The sequence below is a fragment of the Ostrea edulis genome, chromosome 3, assembly GCF_947568905.1.
Source record: "Ostrea edulis chromosome 3, xbOstEdul1.1, whole genome shotgun sequence".
In the NCBI taxonomy this organism is placed as follows: domain Eukaryota; kingdom Metazoa; phylum Mollusca; class Bivalvia; order Ostreida; family Ostreidae; genus Ostrea; species Ostrea edulis.
Genome location: NC_079166.1, coordinates 37,849,372 through 37,871,866, shown reverse-complemented (window position 1 = coordinate 37,871,866; position 22,495 = coordinate 37,849,372). Strand labels below are relative to the sequence as shown.

The 22,495-nt window shown below is 35.6% G+C and overlaps 1 protein-coding gene across 6 annotated transcripts in view; it reads left to right on the top strand.

The window, feature by feature from the left end:
* LOC125674912 (glutamate receptor ionotropic, kainate 2-like) overlaps window positions 1–14,797 on the top strand; it is a 40,448-nt gene extending 25,651 nt beyond the window's left edge. For 3 of the 6 annotated variants that reach the window (XM_048912276.2, XM_048912273.2, XM_048912278.2), the window contains 12 exons: window positions 510–563; window positions 804–977; window positions 1,129–1,170; window positions 1,696–1,851; window positions 1,976–2,080; window positions 2,685–2,798; window positions 4,962–5,156; window positions 5,509–5,851; window positions 6,154–6,371; window positions 10,441–10,666; window positions 10,959–11,221; window positions 13,464–14,797. In XM_048912276.2, the coding sequence (XP_048768233.1) occupies window positions 510–563; window positions 804–977; window positions 1,129–1,170; window positions 1,696–1,851; window positions 1,976–2,080; window positions 2,685–2,798; window positions 4,962–5,156; window positions 5,509–5,851; window positions 6,154–6,371; window positions 10,441–10,666; window positions 10,959–11,221; window positions 13,464–13,634 (2,061 nt within the window). In that variant the 3' untranslated portion in view covers window positions 13,635–14,797. The remainder of the gene's footprint in view (window positions 1–509; window positions 564–803; window positions 978–1,128; window positions 1,171–1,695; window positions 1,852–1,975; window positions 2,081–2,684; window positions 2,799–4,961; window positions 5,157–5,508; window positions 5,852–6,153; window positions 6,372–10,440; window positions 10,667–10,958; window positions 11,222–13,463) is intronic. The other 3 variants (XM_056160629.1, XM_056160628.1, XM_048912277.2) reach the window with 1 other exon arrangement.
* Window positions 14,798–22,495: the final 7,698 nt, after the last annotated feature.

The following is a 22,495-nucleotide window of genomic DNA, read 5'->3' as shown; positions in this document are numbered from 1 at the left end:
GTAGCAATATTTGTGTAGTTCAGCATTGGTTATATTGAACTTTGATATAATGAACAATTCAGGTCGATCCCCTGGAATTCATTATATCCGGAGTAGACTGTATATATCGAACGTAATAGTGATACCATATTGGGTGATCATATATTGGATAGTACCAAGGGTCGGGATCACGTGATCTGATTGTAAAATTTATATTATTATGTATCCCGAATATAGAGATTACATGTCACGATCATAAATAGTCACCGGTGTCATGAACGTACATATTGTAGTGTCGGAATCAAGATCACAAACTTGATAGGTACATTGTATATCTGTCGGTGTCCACCCTATTGAGAATAACCACAGTCAATATAGCATCAATATGAGACATTATGTGGAAGGATCTTGTGTAAAGATTAAATGTGTATTAACTGCCTGCTTGACTGACTGACAGGGGTCATTGAGAGTGATTCGAAATGTTTCTATCACGAAATGCATCATCTTATCGTTATTATTTTTATTTGTAGGCTCTTCAAGTCAATGCTGTATCGGAATACTTTCACTATTTGTTTACCACCCTGGTATGTTCATTAAAATTCTCTTATTATCAAATTGACATTTATTGAATGATACACTTCCGGTAATGCACAGGTTACATATATCCATGTGCCAGAAAGTAGAAACACATGTTCCTTATAATTTAAAATTATCTTTATGAAGGATGTTTGATCACGTGCATGAAAAGTGCATCTGAAACACACGCATTCGTTAAAGATTCTGAAAATTTAACGGTAATTTAATCATCCTGAATCTGTTATCAGGATCTTGGTTTGGTTGAGTTGGAGCAATTCAAGCACGCAGGCGCAAACATTACTGGTATGCGATTGGTAGATCCAGAGCGCCCCTTGGTTACCGGGGTAACTGGTGAGTGGAAATACGAGATGTTCAGTAGCAGTTCTCGGACGTCACCACTCGTTGACCAATCAGGAATCCCGGTAAGATTTCCTTATATGTAAGTTTATGATATTAAATTCTCGGAAGATATTTGAATCATGCAATTGGTTTATAAGTACTTGAAATAAATGACTTTGTTAAGCAAAATATATTTGTTTTAATCCTTTTTACTAACGATGCATTCTGGAAAAGGCCAACGATTTTTATCCAAGAAATGACTCGTATATGCCACTGGTAGGTGATGTGTTGTATGCGCCATAGCAATTAATGTTGTCAGGCCATCAAATTACATTATGATTTATTTTTAGAGAAAGACATTGTCAGTTTTGATTGACATTTATCATTTGTATTCTACTCATTGTCGTTTCCCTCTTGATAGTGTTATTTTTGTTTTCTATTTTATATACACGTGGAAAAAAATGAAACTTCTCATGTACTATATTGACTATGTTTATATATAAATTCTCAAACCATACGGACGATTTACAAATTACTTTTTATAACATTACGTGTATATGAAGATCTGATATATCAGACTAGTAACTCCACACAGTCACACAATGTTACTTTATCTATCCATTTGATTTTATTCTGCTTTTGACTAGATATTTATGCATGCATAGTATAGAGTACAAGATGTTTCACAATCACCTTCGGATCTGAATCAAATATATGCTATTTTTTCCCCAATGAATGTATTCTACTGCACATATATCAAGACGAGAAAGATACATATATGGATCGGGCTCTACATTTCAGACAGAGACAGCGTTGATATACGATGCAGTTTACTTATTTGCACGTGGACTTGATGGAGTTCAGAAGGCGAAAAACATGAACTTCCGACAGAGCATCATGTGCAACTCGTCCACTTCCTGGGAGGACGGGCTCAGCCTGCTCAACTATATGAAAACGGTCAGCCAAATAAAGGAGAGCTCTTGAATTGAGTGTTCCGATACACAAACCATTCATTCACATATCAAATGAGCTTTGTTCGTGATTTTATTTTAAATGTTGAAATATTTGTGTTTTGGTACAGATGGATTTTGAGGGATTGACAGGGAGAATCCACTTCGGTAAATATGGCGAGCGAAGCGATTTCACATTAGACATAACTAAGCTGGACAAAACGGGACTTAAAAAGGTACCATTCAGTCGTATCTTAGATGAATCAATGACTTAGAAGTTTCATTTAGGAAATACAACCTATCATTTGGGTCAAATGCTGTCTGACGTGTTTCATACCGATTGTTAGGCCGTTCTTGGCACACTGATTTTGACTACGGATAACTCTATTTACCTGATCAGGATACAGGGCTCACGGCGTGTGTGACCGGTCGATAGGGGATGCTTACTCCTCTTAGGCACCTGATTCCACCTCTGGTGTGTCCAGGGGTCTGTGTTTGCCCAACTATCTATTTTGTATTGCTTGTGGGAGTTATGAGATTGATCACTTTGGTTATCTTCACCTTTCATTGATGCTTTGTTATAAAGGTATCGAACTTCAACACTGTAAACAAACTTTGATCGGCACAATGAGAATTTAGCACATTTTCCAACATAGCCATGATCATAGTGGAATCGTAAATCAGCCTAAGTTGGAATGTGATATACAATTTATGATTTAGTACATGTACACATATAGTGATATATTAAAACGAGCATCAAGGTTGGCGCGAAAATTGGCAAACTATAATTGCCACTAAAATAATTACATTTACAGTTGGTGTATATGTTCTATCGAGCAGATTGGTACGTGGGACCCAAAAAATCTAGTGAACATTACTGAGGACTCCAAGGAGCACAGGAAGAAGACAAGTGACCAGTTAGCAAACAAGACGCTCATCGTGACGACTGTTGTTGTATGTATATCTACATTGTATATTTACTCTTCTTCTTCCTCAATTCCTGATTCTGAAATATATCGCTTATTAGAAAAGGTGTGCGGAGGTATTTTTTTTAAATTGAATCTTATTCATTTTTCTGTTCGCATAATCCTTCAGTAGATTTCAACGTGGAACTTTGTAAATTCTTTAGTCTTCGATCAATGAATCATAGATTAGATCCGGATCCGGAAATATGTGCGGATTCAGGATTATCCCCCACCCCCCCCCCCCCCCACCCACCCCCACCCCCCGATTTTGACTTTGGATTGAAGAGGTATACCCTCTCTGGGTGTCTTTTGATTTTGACATTGGAATGGAGAAGTATATCCTCTCTGAGTGATCGTCTTTCGATTTTGACATTGGATTGGAAAGGTATAAATATTACCCTCTCTGGGTGTCTTTCGATTTTGACTTTTAATTGGAGAGGTATACTCTCCCTGAGTGTATTTTAATGTTACTCCTGTGGATAAGTAAGAGTCCTAAACTCTTAAACTGGTTTTTGTCTAGCTAAATCTATCTCTTCGTAGAACAACAACATCATAATATCAGATTTTGTTTGATATTGATGGGGAAATGAGGCAAAATAGATGCATGTATTTAAACATGTGTTTTGTTTGTGTTGTTTTACGCCAACATGGATAATCTTTCACTCAAACAGGGACGTCACCAGCTTTATGGAAAATATAACAAATGTTACCCTATGCATGACGCTCAAGGTCGTATCTTGAAAGTAATATGTGTTGTAATCAGCGGCAATTTAATTCATGTCTACAGCCTTTTACCCAATCAAGAAAATGACATTGAAGGTGAAATGACAACATAGTTGTTTAGACAGAAAATATTTGTCTTGCTAGACAGTATTGGTATGACGTAGACCTGGTCTAAAAGTGACTTCAAGTCAAACGCTCGGAGAAGATCTGCGCTTGCACGAACTTTTGTAGACATCGAAACTGCTTTTGGAAAAAACGAGGTCAGAAGTCTAAATTGATTGATTCGTGACATGAAAAAGACGGAAGAAGGAAACCAATTTAAAGTAAATTCGGTTTAAAATTCACATAGGGGATCAGTACGTTATATAATACTAAACATTCTGTGCAGGCCTGCATCAGATATCCATCGTTGATACCAATTTGTTTGTAGCATCTCGCATGTGCTTCCTTGACGATCGACTATCTTCGTAACACTCGCCGAAAGATAATGAGCGATGGCGTATTCAAATAAACGGATACCACAGGGTTGCATTTGGAATATTATATGCGGATAAGATGCAAAACCATTAGATAACCCCTTCCCAATGAACATAAAAACACCAAATTGCATAAAATCTGTATTTCGAGATTACCGTCGATTACATCTCATATTACTTTAAGGTTTAGTTATCGTGCCAAAGGCTGCCGTGATATGCGGCATTAATTTTTTAGGTCACCATCGAAAGACCTATGACTTTCACTTCTCGTGTCTGGTACTTTGCGAAGGAATAGTCAACATCTGTTTTAAACGCGCCGGTTTTGATGCCACCTGGAGTTGAACCTGGAAACTCACTATTGCGAAGCGAGCGCCTTATGCTTAAAATCTTAAACGTGTACGAATTACTAGTCACATTCAATTACTGAGTAATAGGAATCATTTCGTGAACAGCCTGTCCTAAAGACATAAAAAATTTAAACTGGAGAATACCAACTATTTTGGCTGTATATATGAATTTCGATATTTTGCGAGTCTTTTGAAATTGCAAACATGTTTTTCGTTTCCTAGATTAGGCCATCATTAAAAATATTTTTGTTTGATGTACTCCGACCCACATTTTTTAAGGTGGGTCGGTAGGTAGGTGTTTGGTGGGGTTTTTTTTTAATGTCATGAATTTTTTTTAATATTTTGTTTTAAAATAAGGAGAATTTTCTATTTTTCAAGGGAACCAAAAAAAAAAAAATGAAATTTTAAATTGCTGAAAAAAAATGATCTTTGACGGGTTGGTCGGAGTACATCAAACAAATCAATTTATATTTTTAGCCTTAGATAGGAATTCGTTCGAAATGGAATATGAAGGGCATAGATTGACCCCAAAATCCACGAAAAATAAATATCCACGAACATTTAAGACAAATTATTTCCAAGGTATGTATTCTTTCAAATTTACAGGATGATCCTTACATCTTTCAACAAGTTGACGAGAACGGCGTAGTGACGTATGAAGGGTTTTGTATCGACCTCCTGAACGAGATAAAAAAGCACTTAGGCTTTGAGTACGAGATCCGTGTGTCACCCAAAAACGAGTATGGAAACTGTAACGATGAGGGTGTGTGTGATGGCATGGTCAAGGAACTTGTGGAGAGGGTAAGATGGCTGTAAATAGGTAGATCAACATAACATACTAACTCTGAAAATATCCAGGGGTCCGTGTTTACCCAACTCTCTATTGTGTATTCCTTATAGGAGTTATGAGATTGATGACTGTTCGTGATCTTCACCTTTTATGCTAAATAATAATCGGAAGTTCGCGGTCACAATGTAAAATTCAAACCGGATGTGTCAAGAATTTGCTGGCCTTAAAACTGCAAAGAATTAGTTTGTACATGTGTATACATGTGTAATCGTGTACTTCAAACAACATTTATGTGTTTGCGTATTGTAGGATACACCAAACAACACTTATGATACAATATAATTCTAACTAATGTTTCTACAGAGAGCGGACTTGGCTGTAGCAGGGATGACCATTACATACGAGAGGGAACAAGTAATTGATTTCACCAAACCTTTCTGGAATATTGGCATCACCATCTTGTTCCGGAAACCTAAACCGGAACCACCGGAGTTATTCTCCTTCTTGTCTCCTCTGGATACACAGGTGTGGATATACGTTATCGCTGTGTACCTCTGTGTCAGTTTCATGATGTTCGTCATCGCACGCTTCACGCCTTATGAATGGTGTAATCCGCACCCATGTGATCCAAATACAGATATGGTGGAAAATCAGTTCTCGGTCCTTAACAGTCTCTGGTTCACCATAGGGGCCTTCATGCAACAAGGTAAACAACAATCAACTGATAGGACGGTTGGAAAGTCTTGCATTATCATAGCATATTTTCTCATAAATCCCGTTTAGTTTACTGCAGCTCCAAAAGCTGATTATGGTCTCCGCTAACTTAGCATTAATGGAATCCAAATTGTAATCGCATGCGATACATTTTGGCGGTCACCACTTTTTGTTGCCATGAATTGCCTATTTTGTCTTCGTAAATATGAGTCATCGCAAATACGATTCATTATATCAAGATAATACAAAATAAAATTTGGTTTTATGATTGTATTGAACACCTTTACATTTTAGGTTGTGAGATCGCCCCTCGAGCAGTGTCCACTAGGATGGTGGCCGGAGTCTGGTGGTTTTTTACACTCATTATTATTTCCTCCTACACCGCTAACCTGGCAGCTTTTCTCACGATTGAGAAGATGGTGTCTCCAATTGAAGGAGCCGAAGACCTGGCAAAACAGACCAAAATCAAATACGGCAGTGTGGCCTCCGGAAGTACAAAGGCCTTCTTTGAGGTGTGTAGCATTTACGTGTACATGCATGTTCCAAGATATTTAGCAGTAATTACCATTAAAAAGATGTGCTATTCCCTGTATACTTTAAATATGTATACCTATGTCTTCTCCCGTGTCTTAATAGTCTTGCAATTTGATCTGCCACTGTAAAGGATATTCACGAGGGTTATTTTTCATACGTCAAGTGTAAGGTGAATCTTAATACATTTTTACTGGACTTTATTCATGATTTTATTTTTTCCTACAATTTGGTAATTTAGAATTCGACAGTGTGTCAAAACTGTGTAAGATCATTTTTTGGTTAGATTGTTTTCTTTTCTTATGTCGGAATTAAAGATCAATTTATAGACTAAACACAAATTATTAATTTTTACATCCTGCTATTACACATTCTATACTCGAGTATTATAGAAAAAAATGTACTGCAAATATTATATGAAAGAAATGGATATTAGAAAAAAGGACTACATAGATTAAAATTACATAAACGTATACCATTATAAAAAGCTTAGATAGTTTTCTTATTTACACATTTATTTATTTATTTATTTATAGTTATTTGAATGGAAGAAAGTAATAGATGGATAAAGTCTGTGTTAATAAGAAGGGGTTGCTATTCACGTCTCGCTGGTGTTTATATTACCCGCCACCCCAATGCTATTGTACATGTACCATTCATATTAGGTATCTCTGAATGTGCGAGCACAATTACTTTCAATATGTACTCACATATACATTTGAAAACAATATTCGAATATTTACATTTGTGTATAAAAATCTCTTGCAATATGCTGATGAAATTCTTACAAAATTGCGCTTGTACACGAGGAATGAGTAATTATACATTTTATTTTGTGTTTGTAAATTTACAAGGCAATGAAGCATGTTGAATAATGATAAGATATTTTTTGAAATATTGACTACATAATTACTGAATGAACTACTGTAATAATTTTTGTTGTTAATACTAAGACATAGAAAATAGCAAGGACCTCTGATTCTTATTTTTCAATTTGTTAAACAAATAATCTCATTGTAGGAAATATGGTTTAAATATTAGGTACAAATATGCCTGCCTCCTTTGGGATAAAACATTAGATTATATTTCTTGTTAACTAGACATCTGATATTCTTTACGTAGCTGAACATCGTGCAAATCAGACTTGTTACGAGGCGAATCGGTCGTTTACGCCATTTTCCATATGGTCAAATCAAAACAAGAACCTAGTGATGCCTCGCACATGCGGAATCATACATGTATATCTATTGCTGTGTGAGCGGTAATGCACTACAGGAATGAGTTTTGCCATTTACAATATAGTTTACGATATATCTTTGTTCTAATGATCTATATGCAATCTTACAGGACACATCTCATGTTTTCAAAGTATACAACATTACATGCATTTCGTCTTTTTTATGCTTATAGTAATTAATTCTAATAGTTCGTTCGCCGAAATTTTGCGATAATTAATCACAATACAGACTTAAATCTAAGCCCCGATTTCAAAAAGTCTAGTTAATTAGGTACATGAGGTAGTCACATGGTACAGTGACGTCACATGCGCCCTTCGGATTGTGAAAGTACTGCGAGATATTATTAAAAACTCAACTTTTAGGGGCCTAATTTATTTACCATGGGCAACATTTAAATCGATGTTGACAAATTGTCCGAGTTTTATATGTGTTCGCCACCAGTACACACATATAACGATGTAAATACCCAAATATAGCGAGTAAAGCGTGTATAAAATCGGCGATATTGTGAGTAAATAATGTTTATATGGGTCGCTGTCTACAAACTGTTTGGTGATGTTATTCCTATATACATCTGTAATTGGCGCTGTGTTTCTAAAATAAACAGTGCAATCATTATTTATTTTTGGATTAGACAAATTATGATACGTTAAATTGTTGACAACTAGGTCCTATGCCAAGCTATTGTCACGAGTGCATTTCGGAAAGAAAGAAAAAGACAACACACACACACATATCAATAAAAATATTCAAATTTAAAGTGTTAATCACATTTTATTTTGATAAAGCAATCTTATTACTATTTTTGAATTGTGATCTGCACGTCTTTAGGAAGTACGAAGTGGGAGCACGGCGTTATAGCCTACTGACGCACTCAAGATGCTACGAGTTCAATAAGGAAATAATTTTATAATTCAATTTAAAGTTAGGAAATACAATATTCTATTATTTGTATAATTAAAAGTTCAATTATTTTGTATCTTTAACTTTATTTTGTAAATCTACCATTTGGTAGAAGTTACATTGTATCATGGATATATGTTGTTACAAGGTGAAGGCCAGTTGATCTAAGTGTGTATTGAATGTGAAGAGCAAAACAGAATGTATGCTATAGGCCTACCAGTGCTTATAGCTTCGATATATCCATTTTCTCGCAGTTTATCAGGGTATCTGTCCAAGCGGTTTTTGAAAAGGTGACTGGGTGTGTTTTTTAAGGTAAAGTTCTTGCTCCAACAAAAAAATTATCCACGTCTTTTTTCTCATACCTTCCTTCGAAAAATTGAAAAATACTCAGTCTAAATCCTTTCTACCGACAACTAGTACACCCGAGCAGGGCACAAAACATCTGAATGCATCATTATTTACAAGCAGTTTATGTGATAATTGGTTTTTTGTGGATTAAATCTAATCTGTTTATGAAATGGCTAATAGATGTTTTCAAACCCGAGGGCTCATATGACGTCACACATAATGGCGCGTAAACTAGCGAAGAAAATATGCATATCGCAAGATTTGAATTTCATCGCTTTCAAACTCGAAAACTACGCAAAATATTTCATTTACAACACATTTAAAGTAGTTTAAGGCATAAAAAGAGTTAATTTTTCTGAAAAAATGAAAAAGTTTAGAAATATGCATTGTGTCCTTTAACTAATTAATTCGCCCCATGCAATGTAGCAACAATAAGTTTGTACTAGCAGCATATATGTCATCGAAATGACTAACCTTTTGTGGTAAAATATACTTTTGATCTGGACTTGTCACGGTGCAGGGAGCGAGTCTGGATATGACTTTATAAACCGAGTTTCCGTGTCTCAATAAGAATTCTCATTGCAATGGCCTTGATTGTTATGGCTAGGTAAATTATGTACAGATGGTGACGTTTCTATATAACTGCAAAAGTCTCGAATGAAACGAAAAGCAATGTGCAAACCAACAAAACTTTTACTCATTCTAAAACAGACATTATTTATGTACCTCTCTGCGAGATTTCAATTAAAGTATCTACAGCTCGCCGTGAGATCCTTAAAAAATAATAGGCTAAAACACTGTCTCGAAATATTGTTTTACAAAAATAGAGAGGATTCAACAGTTGAATTAAATTCTCACACTTTTTTTTTTTTCGATATTGACTGTTTATGATCGACTAATTTTTATGACTTTTGAATATCTTTTGTTTTAAAAATCGACGGGATTCGCTTCCGCTTCTTCCTGCTACATAACACACATGTGTACAAGTATACAGGACAAATTCTATAATTTTTGTAACTGGTGAGGGAACGACTAGGCAAATAGTCTTCAAAGAAGATACATGAATGTAGCAATGGCTCAACATTGTAATGGTTCTGTGCATATCAAATGTTGTAGATCATAAAACAGAATAGTTAATACTTGTTATCGGTTTCCTTGAATGGGGTGGCTTGAAAACGAGGCGAGTTTTCTTTAGGTCAATATACAATCCCATGGGGATCTGTGGGTTAGAATAGGTCCTTAGTACCCTTGCTTGTCGTAAGAGGCGACTAATGTAGCGGTCCTTTGGGTGAGATCGCAAAAACCGAGACTTTGTGTCACAGCAAGTGTGCTATGTTAAAGTTCTATCCCTGTTCAAAGGCCACTAGCGTCGAGCATAGGCCTAAATTTTGCAACCCTTCACCAGCAATGGTGATGTCTCTATATGGATGAAAATTTCCCGAGTGGGTCGTTAAACAATACACAAACAAGTAAACATCAACATTATAAACAATTGTTGATTCATACATTCAATACCAGTATATTGAAATATATTACATCATTTTCCCTTTCTTTTTATCAGCGATCCAAATTTCCCACTTATCAGAAGATGTGGAGTTTCATGAAGTCCGCCACGCCCTCTGTGTTTGTAGCCAATAGTAAGGAAGGTGAGAGGCGTGTCCTACAAGGGGATTATGCTTACTTCGCTGAGTCTTCCACCATTGAGTATATGGTAGAGAGGAACTGTGAACTGATGCAAGTAGGACAGTGGCTCGATTCAAAAGGATTTGGAATCGGACTTCCGCAGGGTGAGTGCGCATGCTTACTGCATAGACCATCAAGTTTAAAATCTAGTATGAAATCACTGTGATATTGATTGTAACTCGAATACACATATTCAACTTTCAAATATGCATACATGTAAATGACACTTTTTGCGGAGGAAAAAGATGCCCAAGTAAGTGGGATCTATATTTCCTCGCTTAGGACATAAATTTTGTAAATACATATTGAATATTTTACAATGTAATGTCCTAAATATGCACTCTGTTGATACCAGGGACACGATTTATTGATAATTCACTCTTTGTTTCTACTCAGATTCACCATACAGAGACAAAATTTCCAGTATCATATTAAAATTACAAGAAGATCAAACTATACAGAGATTTTATAACATGTGGTGGAAGGAGAAAAATAAAGATGGCGAGTGTATAGACTCCACCCAGAAAAAGACTAACGCCCTGACAATTAAAAATGTGGGCGGAATTTTTGTGGTGCTGATAGCCGGCACGATGGCTGGTGCTGTGGTAGCCTTCTTTGAATTTCTATGGAAGGCGCGTAAAAACGCCAAAGAAGATAAAGTGAGTACAATTCTATTTGACAGAATGATTGTATTGAGTTATAACGTCCCGCCAGGAATACAATAAAATTGATGCGTGGCAAATCGCCGGAGACAATCGATCTTGTTTCGATAAAAGTATTACAAGGGGAAATATCCAATTCATCGGTACACACTTTACAATCCACGGGGAATAAAACACGTTTTTACAAGCATTGATTCGTTATGAGCAGTAATCCACTATAGATATCTTCGTTGTAACTAAGGGGCCTCCGTGGCCGAGTGGTTAGAGCATCGCGCTCAATATCATACAGCCTCTCACCTGTTTGGCGCGGGTGCGAATCCCGCTCGCGCCGGTAAGTGAGAAAGTTTCCCAGTTTACTTTCGGAAGGTCGGTGGTCTCTTTCCAGGTATATTGTATCTCGGTTCTCTCTTCCACCAACAAAAAAACTGGGCGTTACCAGATAACTGAAAAATTGTTGAGTGTGGCGGAAAACATCAAAACAATCAATCAATCGTTGTAACTGTGAAAATACACTATAAAATGGATACGTTTTAAATTGTATATCAAAAACCCACTTCTGTTTCAATTTAATTTTTGTCTTCTGAATGAATTATCACTGTAATACATGTGCATGTAAAATACCACTTTAATCTTGTTTATAAAGGTTTTAGAATACCCAGAGGCTCAGTTAGCGTGATTCTGTTTAATTATTAATTTTTACGTCAACATGAGTACATACGACATGACCCCGAATCTGGATGGGTACAATGCGTGTGTGTTAGCGATGTCTCTTGCTGCCAATTTGGAATCGAACCACATCGACCTGCATCAATCCGTGTGTTATTTGTAGACGTATATATCTTATGTAATCAAACACCAGGAAATAGATCCAAATATAACATAGATTAGTTCGACTTATTATGTAACTGTCTGTAAATCCGGGTAAGAAATGCTTTAAAATGTTAAAAGTCGTAGTGGTTTTTTTAAATGATTAAGAGTATCGGTATCTCATTGTCGTCCATTGTTTACAACGATTATTTGTTTTCCATAACTCAATAATGAACTCGTCCGATGATACTTTATCTTCAACCTTTCTTTTTATCAACATTTAATATCGTGCCCACAAAACTAATGCAGTCGATTAGAGATGCATATTGCAGTGACTTCCGTATGTTTAATCGAAACAACAAAAGTACATATACCAAATGGAGCATCTTCGAAAATTGCGACCAAGAAAATTAGTTGGGAATACATGTATATTGAATTGGCAGCGGGCAGATACGCTATGGGGAATACCTTACATGTATAAAAACGGGGGGGGGGGGGGGGGGGATAAGGATCGAAGGCAAGACCAAATATCCATGAAATTGGAAACTTTTCATGCATTAACTGAGATGTCTAAAGTGACGTCACAATGTTACGTAAAGGTGACGGAATTTTAAAAAAAATGGGGAAAATGTTCAAAATCGACGGTTTAGGGATGATTGTATGTGAAATTAATTACCGCATCATTGTAAAGCCGAAAAAATGTTTTGCCACAATGATTCGCACATACATTTAGTGATTTTCAGAATATTTCAATCTCATTCTAGTGTTCATGTACTCCGATCAGAATTTATTTGTTTGGGGTTTTTTCAACAAAACTTTTCAATAACCAATTTTGACAAATGTTACCATTTTAAGCTGTTCTATGAAGCCACAAGATTAAGGTGAAACATTCATGGTATAATTTGTTCACCACATGAGAAACTCTGACCGTTAGTGGTATAAAGGATTAAGTTTTTCTGTATAATGTGTGGCCCACAACTCTTTCATGATCAAGTTCATGTTATTCGCTCAAATCACATTAGATATGGTACATGGTTTAAGATAGAGAGCTTTGTGATGCTCCAGGAATAAATGATAATTTAAAATTCCACCCAAAAAACTTGTCAACAGACGACTCCGTTTCAATACAATTTTTGTTGTTGTTTTGTTTGGGCAGCCATGTCAATAAGGCTTATAATCAATTTATTTGTATGACTGTCGAATGAATTAAGATTTGTTCATAACTGCAAAGCCAATGAGATTTTAAAGAAACGTAACACTTTTTTAACTCCCACTTTGAAAGAAAACCTCAATGGCGAAGTTGATTTACACCATGGATACGTGTATTAAAAACACTGATATTAATCGAAAGTTCTTCATTGATTCAGATGTTCACGTAATTAATGGAATTTGACTTTCATCTCAATATGATATATATAACTACTTTTTGCAGCAATCTCTGTGTTCGGAAATTGGGGAGGAGCTGAGATTCGCCGTACGCTGCTTTAACTCCAGCTCCAAACCCGTACACCGGAAGCCCAGTTATGACGTCACAGACAATGGCTTACAGAGTATGCCTCTTAATAGCTACAAAAATAATGGACGCCAAGATGTGTATACTTAGCAGTTGTAGAATGAAAGTTTTTGTGTAATTTAGTATTATTATACAATCACGAATATTTGAGATGTTGTCATTTATAAATTCATGTTTTGTTGTGAGTGTTTGCATTGAACGGTATGGTAGTATTCATCAACCAGATGTAAAATAGAATACACGCATTTAATTTGCAACATTTGACTTTATTTTCTGAAGGATAAAAAGTTTCAAATGTTATTATCAAAGACATACATGTATATCAAAATAATCTTTTCATCACTTTTTTTTAAAAATTTCTCATAACTTCTGCCAGGAATCATGCTGATGAATTCTCGACAGACCAATAAGTCAACAGTGCCTTAATATTACCAACGTTCATATAACAATGTGCAATGTGACATTCCGAACATCATTTCTTTGAGAATAGATTTATTCTTCATGGATTTTTTTATTCAAACAGTGACGTTTGTCTTTTAACATGGTCTATGTGAATCAGAGACTTCACAAATACATTATACATGTCATGTACATTTTGTTTCTTCATCATTTGTTGACATGTGATGGAAGTTTATTCTTCTCAATTCTTATATTTTGTACCTAATGAATGATATTATTTTCAGTTGATATATACATCATTTTGTGATCTTTACTTTAATCGTATGCCATTACATCGATCAAGTATTTAAGATTAATAGCTGTGATTTTTTTTAAAGAAAACGTCTATGCCAAAATAGAGTGCTTGCGATTCTTTGTCAACTGAACATTCAGCAGAATTATAGATGTTTACTCACTGTTAAAATATGCATACAACTATTGATTATACAAATAGTACCGTATACAGGAAATATTCGCCCCCGTTTTATTTTCGTCCCTTTCGCCCTCATTGTCACAGGGCTAATTTAAGAGTGGGCGAAACGTTTCTCTCATATCTCTCTTTTAACACAAGTCTGGACGAATTTAAAACAGGGCGAAACTGTCTGCAAGTGTAGAAAGGCGAAAATAACCCTGTCTACTGTACGTTAAACGACGTGTCACTATTATTATATATATTAGCCTGTGCAATTGATGATGCTTAACGTTTAGTTTATTATGTTTGATTCTTCATACATATTATTATATTTTCTCTACACACTTCCAGATGAATTGAGTTTTGTGCTACATGACAATGAAAATAAAATACTTTGAGGAAAGATGTATGTTAATGCTGTTTCACTAAACTGTGGGGTCATCTACTCCTCACAATGTATCAGTGTACCAAGTTTAATGTCTGTCAAGGAAACGTTTCTCAAGATATTGAGCGGATAGTATCATCCAATGTCCAGAAGAGATTGACCCTTGACCTTTTGACCTGAGAAACAAAATGGGTCTTTTTCTACTCATAAACAACCCACATATGAAATATCATTACGATCAAGTGAATGGTTCTCAGGATATTGAGCGGACAACATGTGGTTTACCGACCGACCGACAGACAGGTGCAAAGCAATATGCCCCTCTTATTTGAAGGGGGACATAAAATTATACCTGAAATGAATTAACGAATCCTATATTTACTTTATTTAAATAAATAAACTACGAATTAACATCATTTACATACGCACATGGTACATTTTGCGGGAATACTTCGTGTAAACAAAACGAAGGAAGAGATGATCAAGATATTTAAAAGACTTCATGAGAATAATTTGATAATTTGTATCGATACCTGCTACAAATTGTATCCGGGCTGTTACTGTTTTGTCTTTTGTGGTAGGCTTTTGATATTTGAAATGTACCGATAAGTGATCGTCTCGTGCAGATGTGCTGTGTACCATGGATAGTGACCTTTGATCTTGAACTTTATAATTACACAACTTTCGAAGCTTCCTCAAGTCGATGTGTCGTGTTCTTGGTTTGTGACGTTGAAATTCCATTATAGATATCTAGTTAAGCATAATACTTATGCATGCGCATTTTGTTTTACCATACTTTAAAGATTCAGAATTAAAATTTATAAGGCTGTGCTGTATATACCCCTCCACCCCTTGTTGGAAGTCAAGGACGAGTCGACTCTGAAGCCCTTGAGGTCTTTGATTTTAATTTGGACTTTACAGTCATAAAACTTTGAAATAAATTTTGAATTATTTCTCCTGGTGTTAATATTCTTTAAATCTGAATACTAGTGATACATGTAGCAGTATAGTGGATTGTAACAAAGTCCATTCGTATTTACTTAGTTCTCTCCACGCCATGGTGTAGCATAAGGCCACGTCACTTCCTGCAAACCATTTTGTCTCTTGCTACTTTCTTGACCTCGTTCCAGCTTTTCCATCATGTATTCCTCCGCTCTGTTTCCACTGTCCTTCTTCGGGTTGCTGTTGCATGGTCTCTCTCGTATCCTCTTCCCTTTTGGTGTCCACCCTAGCGATTGTGGTATAGCGGGTATATTCCGCGGGTCTATTATTTGGCGATTTGCTGGCTGAAAGGTATGCTAATAATTTTAGCGGAATAAATTTTGTTGTCTATCATTCAAATACTGAAGTCGCAATTGGATGCATATTTGGCGATTGACATTTTGACGGAAAGCTATCTAACCGCTAAAATAAGCTAAAATTATAATCCCACGAAAAAAAACCGTTATACGGTATTAAGTTTATTGTTGTATTCGCCAAGCACGAGGTGTAAAACCAGTAGGTGGGATCGCGTAAAAGCAATACAATAGGTCTACATTTAACAGCTGTTTTAAGGTGTAACAGGAAGGGACAAAAATGCAACGGACCAGACCGAGATTCGAACCCGGGCCCCCTGAATCTCTAGTCAGTTGCTCTACCAACTGAGCTATCTGGCCACCGGCGATCGAACCCGGCTGACCGCTACAAAGGCAACACAAAACGTACTTAATCCGATCGAATACATGAAAATTATATGACCTCAATAAGTACTATATTTAATTTTGAGAGGTAAGCTTTATTCAACTTCCCTAGGCCATCACGCACTGCGCGCATGAATATATTAAATAAAACTTTGATGTGGACCTCTTCGCATCCACAATTTCATTGAAATAACGTATGTGCCAGAAAACGTTTTTCAAAAACTAAGATGTAAAACTAAGAGAGTTTATTTCAAATTATGAGCACTTTAAAAATCAGACAGGAAACCTTTGGCAGATACCCAACGTACAATAACCTCCAGGGACGGAGCTTAGCTGTACAATAACTTCAACGGAACCGTACTATAATTTCCAAACTATGAACATAGCTAGAAAACAACAATTTCATAACATTAATCAATGATGAAAACATAAGAAATGCAACATATAACTAAATTAAGCATAATTGATGTGTTCAGTTACCACACACAGTAACGGATCCAGGATTTCCAAAGAAAGGGGGACGTATTAGACTTGATCTTAATCAAGGAAATGATGGCATGTCTAACGACAGAAAAAAAAATTACGGGACAAATTGAAAAAAAATCTTATTGAACGAGCCACTGAAACACTTCCATACCTTGAAGTATGTAGTGACATCCGAGTTATCACTCTTGAGACGTGATCCGTTGATCTCATCTGGTGGCCAATTTTTTGATGTGCCATCTTTTTGCTGCATCTTCGTAAGGTTGTTTTTTATTGTAGTTGATGTAGACTTTTATAGATAAATTTGGGGAATCAGACATATTGAATTATTTTGTCATTGTTTATTTTCTTTCTCCATTTCAGTGACATTTTCAGTGGATTGTTTGTGAGTCTGATCCCCTTGTTAGCAGTTTGTTATCTAGTTCGTCATTTGAATAAATGACATTTTCAATACTCAATTTGCCTTATGTTTATATATAATATAATACAGCAGAAACTAGCTGCAGTGACCTTTCTCAGCATTTTAAGACATAAATTACTTTGCGATTACGATATAAGTGTACTATAATTCCTATTTTGTCTCTTAAACATTAGGGAGTCATTGATAAGATATACCGCTTTTTATTAAACATTAATCAATTTCATTTGAAAGTGAGTAACAGAGCTCGGCACATGCATCACCCCTGGGACATTAATAGTCACAAACCTGTCATAAAATATATGCCTTCATCGTATAAATGATTAAATATCAAGAAATGATTATCGAATACTAGCACAGCTACATAAACGTCTACACGACAATAACAATTTGTCAAGATATCATGCATGCATGTACATGTAATGTTTATAATTATCGAATGAGAGGTCTTGGTGTATTTTTGTTACTGTTTATAGTTATCTAATGACAGGTCTTGGTGTCACAGGCACTTGTTTCATACATGAGCCCCCCCCCCCCCCCCCCACTCCTTAATAATGGTATTATTAAGGAGGGGGGATTCATGTATGAAACAAGTGCCTGTGGTCAGTTTCTAGTTATCTAATGACAGGTCTTGGTGTATTGCTGGGCTGATGTCAGTGTTTCACATTTTAGCTATCTAATAATAGGTCTTGGTTTTTTAACATGAAGAAAATGGAACGGACCAGACGGGGATTCGAAAATTTGCATATTTAATTGTCTTCAAATCTAACACTTGCGCAGTGTCTCTCTTCCGCATTGTTTCGAACTGGTGATCTCCGAGGTCAATGCACATTGGAGATTACGAACAATCCATTACTGTCGGGTAGACAATAAATCATAAATCGACAGTTTCTGCTGATAAATTTATAAAACAAAATATATTTCCTAAAAATACCTTGATATCTACTATCTGTTTGTAAGAAGTGCCTAATTAATGCTGAGGGCCTGTTGAGTCTGATTATCTTTTATAAATCATCCATGGATACTATATATTAAAGTAATTAATACAAGCTGTAACTGACGGTAAATAAATCGAAAAATAAAAGAAGCAAATAGAATAACATATTTGTGATTAAATATATCTAATTTCATTGAATCACAGTGGAACTGAAGCAAGAAGCCCATCAAATCAGCAGCAAATGTTGATTCATGAATTATTGTCAATCCACATTGATTCCTCTTTGTACACCCGTGGGGATCCGGGTTAGAATAGTGCTTGTCGAAAGAGGTTGATAATTGGGGCGGTCCTATGGATGAGACCGCAAAAACCTCGATAAAGATAACTCCCTTTTCAAAGGCCGTAAGCGCCGAGCATAGGCCTAAATTTTGCAGCCATTCACCGGCAATGGTGACGTCTCCATATGAGTGGAAGATTCTCGAGAGGGACGTTAAACAATATCCAATCCATCAATTCAATCTTCTACGTAATCCCCGATGTTCATTGACATCGGAAGTCACCAGTTTGGGAAAATGCGGAAGAGAGGAACTCAGATTTGTAAACAATTTATCCAACATGCCAATCTTAAAAAATAAATCCTTGACGGCATATTTGCGTAATTATTACTTTCCTACTTATATAATACTTAATGTCATTCATGACATAAAGTAACATTTTGAAACAAACGTAATGTGTCCTCACGTCAGTTTCCATCTTTGTATGACCTCGGTCTCAGCAACAGGATTATGTTCGGCAATCATTGTTCCCGTGTCCGAGTGTATATATATATATATATATATATATATATATATATATATATATATATATATATATTCGTTGACGTCATAGAAGAAAAACTCTAGAAGGGTTTGGTAAAAAAAGATGCAGACACTGAAGTAGTCTGTGTTAATGAGTAAAGTGTCAATAATTTTTTGATGTAAAGATTTCAATCGTGGTTCCAGCAATTTGTTTTTCCTGAAAGAACGCATGGTTTTACATAATTACATGTATGCGTGTTATATTGTGAGGACATGTAATACTGTTCTGATACTTTGATGACTGAACTTCAATTCATATATACATTATCTGTTGTGGGTCAAACGCTCTGGAGAGCCTTGTCTTTCTTTGTTTTTACCATGCTTGAAATAAAAATTATCTAATCTTATCTTAAGCCGGCGATTATTAAGATTTACAAAGCCTTTGTATTATGAACAATGCTTATCGTCATTATGAGCAAGGGTTGCAAAGATATAGAACGGGTATTCCTACAGCTGTAGATCAAGGTCAGCTTTAAATACATGCATACGACATAAATTTGAGGTTTACAATGACTCGGTTTAAACTATGTTCGGAATTGGGTATTAATTCATGAAGTTATTGTTATCATATAACTTTGTAAAAGAGACAAAGGAATTTACGACACGATCAGCTATAATACCTGTTAAGAACACCTCACTGTATCTGTATGGAAATTATTTAATGGATAACTGATAGGGTGGTGCTCTGTTTGACACAATTAAACACATAGCACTGTTTGAGGAATTAGAATGGTAATTTATTAACCAATAAATGACAACGTATTATGCCAAAAAATTATTATGATATAAAACAGTTAAAAATATAACAAACTAAAACACAGTACTGCAATCCATGCTAAGGAATTGTGACTAATAAAACATTACAAAAATGCCACAATCCTAACAACTACAATATAAAAAATCATAAATACAATATTATGACAAGAAAAAACCTAAAGTTATAAGAGCAGATAATTTGGCAAACTGTATATATACATATACATGTATACAAAAAGTGTCATATTTTTTCTAAAGTCAAGTTCTTGATTCTATAAAGATCAATTTCTTACCAGAGGGCGCTATACACAAGCCTTACTGGAAGCAAAACTTAAAATTGCTGAGAGATTGACAAAGCAAGCTTCGAAATCTATAGGAAGTTATAGGATTTATAAGATGAAAATCTCTCTAAAATCACGACATCTTCGAAGTAGTTCAGTGGTATCTAGAGCGCTCCCTTTGTAACCGGGAGATCACGAGTTCGAGCCCCGATCGTGTCATGGCCGCGTCAAATTAAGATGTAAACATAGGTAGTAATTGTCCTTTCGCCAACCGCTCGGAATATAGAAGTGAGAATCACGGTTTTTTGTTTTTTGGGGTTTTTTTTTTTTTGGGGGGGGGGGGGGGGTCCCATGTCACTACAGGCGTTGACACGTTAAAAATCCCTCAACGTTGTGGCCCTGAGCGCTAAGCATACGTTTAAGTGTGTGGTACTTCACCCACAGCTGATGACGTGTCAATAAATGCATCAGTGAAACATTCTCGAAGGGACTTCAAACAAACAAAGATGAAGGAGTAGTAGCGAGCAACGAAATGCGTGCACATTTCAACACTGTAAAATGAGACAGAACTCAAGAGTTCATCTAATTTCAAAGATACATATTGATGGCGTGATGGGGCTAAATTTCTCTGTTTCTGTTGACACTACATATATATACTTGTTATAAAACCCAAATATTCCCAGTATTTTGTTTTGCACGGTGGAGAAATTAATTTAGCGCGCGGTGGGATGTTTGTCTTATGTCTCTTCGAGAATTTTTCACTCATAATAAGACGTCATCAGTCGTGGATAAATTACCTCACATTTAGATCTGTTCATGACGCTCAGTGCCGCGACATTAACGACTCTTAAGGTAGGTAAATACTATTAGAAATTTCTGTCAATCAATTTTTTTCTTCATTTAAATAACTTTAACAACTCATAAACTAACTAAAACACCCATATTAGACATACCTTTGCGGGTTTATTTTTATACTATGTGCTACAGAGCACATATACCCCAAATGCAAAAGCCAAATTTTAACACAAGAAAGCATGATCTCATGTTTTATTAAAAATATGCACCAAAACACATCATATTAAGCTATAATATATAAAAACCAATAGCTATTTATTTACTGAGAGAATTTTTAAAGATATTCAATTGAAAACATACACAATTGCTGTTTAATCTGCTCACATCCTTCAGAAAAAAATCACAGAATATCGCAATTTTGAAAAATTCTCAAAATCTAAATTGTTTACATGCCAGTTTTTCTTTAAAAATATGTAGCATTATATCTAAGGTTAACAAAAAAACATATTTTACCATAGTTGACCAGAGATATTTCGCAAAATGGTCTCTTAAGTACGTAAACCCCCATTTTTAAATTTAAGTTTTACAATTATTCTTTGCACACTTTGAAAATAGTAAATTGTAACAGCAAATACAGTCTTAAAATCAAGATTAACAGAATATGACAATATATATATATGTAAAACATACTGAAAATTGTGTCCTACCAGACAATTAGAACACAAGAAGGGGGGGGGGGGGGGCTCCCCCACCCCTTCCTTTTTCTCACAATTTTTTTGGTGTGTGTGTTATTCTTTTTTTTTTGTTTGGGTATCAATCATATCATACATAAAAATACCTACATGTTATCTCATACTTATAGAAAAAATAAATATAGTGTAACATATGTGTAGATTCTAGCAACTACAGCTCATGTACAAATAATTTTGTTTCTTGAAAGTACTTGTGAAGAAGAGTTCAAATATTCAACAGCTTTGCTCATGATTTTCTGAGGATTTATAATTCTGGGTTTCTTTGAACCAAACACAAACTCACTAAAAACCGTTTGAATTCCACTGTGAGGGTCACGCCTATGTATGATTTTTAACTTGTTCAGGCTTAGATTGCAAGCTATGAGCCTTTTAGAGGTCAATGTAGATATTACATTGCTTTGTACCATTGGAACTAGTGCGGACTTGATACTATAATAATTCATGGTAAATATATCTAAGATTCACATTTGAATGCTAAATTTGACTCGTACAGTTTTCGTAAACTACAAACATCGGACAAAGAAGTTATAACTGGAACTTTCTAGTCGGTGTTTAAAATTTAAAACCGGATACGTAAAAGCACGGACTTTCCTTAAACGTGCCAACGCCTGTCGCGACATGGGACCTTCGTTTTAAGACACCCACTTCCAGAGAATGTGGCGAGGGAGCAATCACTATTCATCTTAAAAGTTTTACGTGAGCAAGACACGAGCGGGGCTCGGACTGCGACCTCTTGGTCCCGAAGCGACGCTCTGATC